This window comes from Pteropus alecto, unplaced genomic scaffold (assembly GCF_000325575.1).
Source record: "Pteropus alecto unplaced genomic scaffold, ASM32557v1 scaffold40, whole genome shotgun sequence".
In the NCBI taxonomy this organism is placed as follows: Eukaryota; Metazoa; Chordata; class Mammalia; order Chiroptera; family Pteropodidae; genus Pteropus; species Pteropus alecto.
Genome location: NW_006431919.1, coordinates 15,966,229 through 15,972,049, shown reverse-complemented (window position 1 = coordinate 15,972,049; position 5,821 = coordinate 15,966,229). Strand labels below are relative to the sequence as shown.

The window sequence follows — 5,821 nt, the reverse complement described above, 5'->3', positions numbered from 1 at the left end:
TCCCATGATCAGTTAGTGATGCCTGCCATCGTCACAGGATATAGGAGAGGCACCGTGTGAGCCAGATCTTTGTCACACTTATTCTAGAGCTTATTCTTTTTAAGCCAATGATATGGCAAACCAAATGAACAAAGTCAGCCATCACTGGTCCCATCCCTACCTTCCATGGGGTCTTTACTCATCTCTGCTCTTTAGGGATCTACCGGAAGACCCCCATGACCCCAGAACCTCTTCTCCCAGGCCCGACACTTCTGCCAATGAAGGAATCACGAACTCCTCTTGCTGACATTCGAATGTGCCAATGTGTGAATACAGAGTGTTTAAATACTCAACTATGATCCCGACCCATTTCCTACCATATGTCTAGGTATCCAGGAGATTCTACTGTTCCCTTTGCTCGGAACGTTGCCCGCCCCCGCGCCACGGCCTCCACGAGCACTCAGGTTCCCCTCAGCCAGGTGCCACTTTCCTTCCTTCTCCACAGCATTTTGCCTGTACTTGGGGCTCTTACCTCTCAGGTCCTTGTCTTCTCCCCCCACCTCCCACCAGATTGTGGGCTTTCCGATGGCAGAGGCTACGATTCTTTCACACGTAAGAAATGGCCAAAACATAAGTCCAAGTTAAATTCGCCTGGCCCTCCTCCCCGCAAACTCGCTTCAAAATAATATGTTGGGCATGTCCAGTATTTCTGAGCATTTTTTAACGTAAATACCTTGGCCGGTAGAGTTTTCGCCACAAATGTTTCCACTGCAGAACTAATGTGCCGTGTAAGTCAATTTCGTCATAAAAGATATAAATAATTGGTTGACAGTTTGGTTTCATTTCTCCATTGACAAATCAATTCAAATACATTAAACACTTAATGTATTTAAGCTAGTTGTTTCTCCATTGATAAATCGATTTAGATACATTAAATACTCAATGTATTTAAGCTAGTTGTTATGACAGTTTGGTTTCATTTCATTTCTCCACTGACAAGTTCTCAGTACTCTCGTTTTTAGATTTTATAAATCTGAGCCCTCAAAATGGTCTGTCTACACAGTGGAAAGTAGATGGGGTGGTCTGAAAATAGTGGATGATAACGACAATACAAATCGACTTGATAGAGAATATGATAATAAAACTTACTGGGCCAGATTGCATACTATACTAGAAAACGATGACATACCAGTCCGCAAACCCTGGGGTAATCCTGTACATATTGCAGACAATAGCATTTCCCATAGAGCTTTGGAACATCTATCAATGGACATGTGACAACATGTGAATACAAATCGACAATTAAAAACAAATGTATAGCAATAAAGTCTTTTTAATTTTGTTATGTACTTTCCCCTGTTTCATTATGTCCTTTTACAGCAGAACTGCCCGATGCCGAATTAGTTCTGCAGTGAAAATGTTTGCTGTGAAATGCTTGCGGCCAAGATGTTTAGTGTGAAAACACCCAGAACCTGTGTTGGGGATTTAACTGTTTTACCTCTGAGGAGTATTATGACATCCAATTAGAGTCCCTGAGACGGGGGTGGTGGTAGGGGGTGGGGAAGAGAACGATGCTTAATGCATGCATGAGCCTCCCTGGAAGGACTGCTGTAATGCTCAGGAAGACCATTTCCCTCCTCGAGACACCCAGCCAACGGCCTCCCTGGGAGGGAGATGACTCTGGATGAAGTCTAGGGCAGGAGGTGGCAAAAACGGCCTGCAGGTCAAACCTGGCTCACCATCTGTTCTCAGAAGGTCCATAGCTAAGAAGAATTTCTTATATTTTTAAATGGTTGGGGGTGGGAGGGGGTGGGGAAGAGTATTCTGTGATGTGTAAAACGATATGAAATTTCAGTGTTCATAAATCAAGTGTAGTGGAACATGGCCACACCCACCCGTTCGTGTACCGTCCATGGCTGTTCCCCCATGTAACAGCCAAAATGAGTAGTCATGACTGAGACCGCATGGCCCAGAAAGATTAAAATATTTCCTATCGGGTCCTTTATAGAGAAGTTTCCCAACTCCTGTTTTAAAGAGGGTACTAGGTCAAGTCTACTGTCCTTAGCTACTGGCCTTGGTCCAAGAAAATCATCCAAACCAGTCCTGATGGCACCGGGGACAACAGGAGGAGGCATGGCTGGACTCTCGCCGTGTGCCGAATCCACGCATAGAACTGTGGCCCCAAAGTCTGGGCAGAGAGGAGAATGAGGGACAGGAGATGACCAGCTAAGAGACCTCTGCTTTTCAATGTCTTCCCCAACTTGGATACCTAAGTGGGAAGACATGAGATCTGTCACCTTTCCAAACTGCTTGTTAGCTTTTTGACAAGTGAAGGCAAGAGACCGGAGATCAAAAGCTCAGATTTTGGTGAAAAGCAGACCTGAGTTACGGCGCTAGCTTGATCACTTCCTGGGACCTCGCGCGAGCTGCTTACAGTTTTTAAAGCCCAGTTTTTTCATTTGCAAAATGCAGAGAGCAATAACACCCAGTTTGTAGATTATGAGGACAAAATGAAATAAAGCATGAAAAACGCCTAGTACGTGAATAGTTAATAACATTCTGTTCACTAATCTTAGAAAAAATGATGATATTATGGAAAGAATATAAACTTTGAGACAGATAGATCTTGGAGTTCAAATCTCAGCTCCATCACGAACTAGCTTTGCAGCCTTGCCTCTCTGCCTCACATATTGCTTCTCTATGAAATAAGGAAAATTCATACCAACTTCATAGGGTTTTATGGGGATTGAAGGCTTATGGTAATAAAGCGCTCAGTCCCATGCATGGCATGAAGAGGACATTCAGCAAAGGTCAGACCTTCCTCTTCTCTTCCTACCTGGTTCTGGACACTGAATCTCGCCTACATGTGATGATCTGGCTGAGGAACACGTGCCCTCTCCACCTGCCCCAAGTTAAAAGGCCACGGAGCTGTTCGGCACCAGACGTCCACGTAGAAGGGCCTTAGTATTAATCCCGTGTCTCGCCTGTAACCAAACTCACATTTGTAGCCAGCCAGCCAGCCCCATCACCAGTTGCATTTCCTTCTGCAAATAACCGTGGTAGAGCAGGCATGAAGGACAGGCAAGCATAATGAAAGGTCACAGATGAATATTTATCACCCAAGGGACAGAGATTTGGATTATGGTTTGGCAGACTTAACGGACTAGCCATGTAACCTGTCAAGCCCATTTTAAAGGCTATAACTTAATTTGTGTTAAAGGGTCCAAAGTAGGCTGGGTTAACGACCCTCTGCCCAGCTGTCTGCCGTGCCTGTGGGTTTACAGACTCCCGACCACTGGGGTCCCGCCTCCTGCCCGGAGTGGGCTCCTGGCCCCGAGAACACTGCACCCCAGCCAACCTCGCTGCATCACCTCCTGTCACCTCTGCCCTCCTGTGTGCCTCGGTGAGCTGGCTCCGCTCTGCTTCCTCCTTCTGTCTGTCTAGCTCTCCTTTCTCTCTCTCTCGTTTTCTTCGTCCTTCTGTTAACTAAGGAGTATTTCCCGAGAGCTGGCCTTGTGCGGGGCACTGTGGGAGACGAGGAGTTCCTGAACAGAACAAGGCGGGGTTTAGGTCTAGCTGACACTGTACCTTTAAAAGCACGAAAGGTCATGACAGAAATTCTCTCGAGAAAACAGTCTGAGGTAACGCTGTCATAAAGCATTCAGAAAAGGCCACTGTAGGTGACCAAGGAAGGCCTCCTCCAGGAGGTGACCCCAAGTTAGGATCCGATGGTGAGAAAGGAGCTGGTGGACAGCAAAGCCACGCAGAGGGGACCGGACATGCACAGGCCCGAGGTAGGAACAAGCCGGCGTGTTTAAGGAACAGAAAAGAAGTCAGTGTGGCCAGAGGGGTGTGAGGAAGAAAAGAGCTGGAAAGAGAGGCCCTGGAGAGGCAGGCAGGGGTCAGGCGGTGACAAACTTGCAGGCCTCCCTTAGGAGTTTTGATTTTAGTAGAAGAGCAATGTGGCACTATTTAAGTTCGTGGAACCTGCCAGGTGCCTTCCGCTCATGTCTCTGCACAGGATGGTCCTTTCGTCTGCCTGGGACATTCTGCCCACCTCTCACTAGCCTTTGGCTCGTTACTCACCTTAAACCTCCCCTTCCTCAAGGAAGCCTCTCTGCCCTCCTAACCACAGCACCCCGCATGGCTTCCACTTGGCACTGACCGCATTTTTACAAATACATATTTAATGGTGCAATTGGTTGTTCAATGTTTCTTTTTCTGATTGGACTATAAGCTCCTTGAGGTAGGACCCCTTTGTGAATATAATCTCCAGCACTCAGCATAATGCTTGGTGCAGAGTCAAAGCTTGATAGTATTCATTACAAGCATGAATGAATGAATGAATGAGTGAGCAACTGAATTAACCAGCGAATGCAACATTTAGAATTTCCTGAGATGGGTCCTTTGGATCCCACACTGGACACTAGAACTGGCACCATGGCAACGATCCTGGCAGCAGCTCTGAGCCCTAAGACGGGGCCCAGTGGGCTGCCCACGTCTGGCCCCTTGGTCGGGGCATTCTCCAAGGATACACTGGCCGGGGGCATTCTTCACGTCATCCCCGGGGGCGGAGGTGGTGTTCATCTTCTCCGCGTTGGGGAACTGGCTCAGCAGCTGCATCTGGAAATCTTCTCTCCGCTCATACTCCTTCCCTCGGTAGATGAACACTTTGTTCTGCAGAGAAACGACACCTGTCAGAAATCTCAGGGCCCGGGCTTGGAGGACGTGGGCCAAGCAAAGCCAGAAGCTTGTGACAGGACTACTGGGCGATGGTGACCGCCTAGAGATCCTTCTCCTCTCTGTTTCCCACCAAGGAAAGGAGGAGCTCAATCACTGACCTTCCAGCTGGGCACGCCATTCCTTTAAAAAGATTGGTTCTCAAGGGAGAGGAGATCGTGGATGCTGAGAACTTCTTCAAACTACCCTAGGCACAGTTTCCAGAATAATTCCTCACTCAGCTTTCGCTATGTCACACCTACTCTCCTGTGCACATGATCGCAAGATTTCGCTCCTGCCTTTACTGGGCCATGTGGGCTGGGGCTGCAGGATGGAAGGGACCAGCATTAAAGTCCTTTCTCACTTGGCTTCTGGCCTGAGCTCTCCAAGGGAACGCATTTCACCTGCCTTGGCCACGCGAGCCTCTTCTAGACTAGTAGTTGTCAAATAGGGTATGATTTTGCCTCCTAAGGGACACTGCCAATGTCTGGAAATATTTTTGGTTGTCACAACTCAGGGAAGGGGGACTACTGGAACCTAGTGGGGAGAGGCCCGAGATGCTGCTAAACATCTGTTAATGCACAGGATGGTGCCGCAATGAATGACCTAGTTCAAAATGTCAACAGAGCTGAGGTTCAGAAATGCTGTTCTAGATCAGATCTGTGCAGCCTCTGATGGCTTCTAAGTTCTTCTGTCCAAACTCACATCTGTCACTTCCATACATCAGTGCTTCTAAACCTGGTGGATCATCAGAGGAGCCTAGGAGACTTTTAGAAGTTCAGATTCCTAGGCCTCACTCTAGACAGGCTAGAAGCTGTGGGAGTAGGACCCGGGCATATGTATTTTTAGCAAGTTCCTCGGGGGGTTCTGATGATACGATCGGGTTTGAGATGTCACCTCTCTTCCATCGAGGAAACGCTCACCATCTACTCCTTCTGCAGCTCATGTCCACTCTGGCTTCCACGGTGACTGATAACGGTGACTGATTCATCTTTTTGATTAGATCATATATCGAGTGGGATCGGAGATCAGATTTACTGTTTCTTTTGTATCTTCCTGAGCTCAGAATTGAACCACAGGCTCAGACCGGAAGGAAGCCTATAGCTGACCTAATCCAACTCTC

General features: G+C 47.7%; 1 protein-coding gene across 1 annotated transcript in view; it reads right to left on the bottom strand.

Annotated features, from left to right (window-relative positions):
* The window catches only part of DOCK2 (dedicator of cytokinesis 2), a 367,177-nt gene that overhangs the window by 20,546 nt on the left and 340,810 nt on the right, over positions 1 to 5,821 (bottom strand). The window contains exon 41 of the mRNA XM_006906499.2: positions 4,515 to 4,656. Coding sequence (XP_006906561.1) covers positions 4,515 to 4,656 — 142 coding nt within the window. The remainder of the gene's footprint in view (positions 1 to 4,514; positions 4,657 to 5,821) is intronic.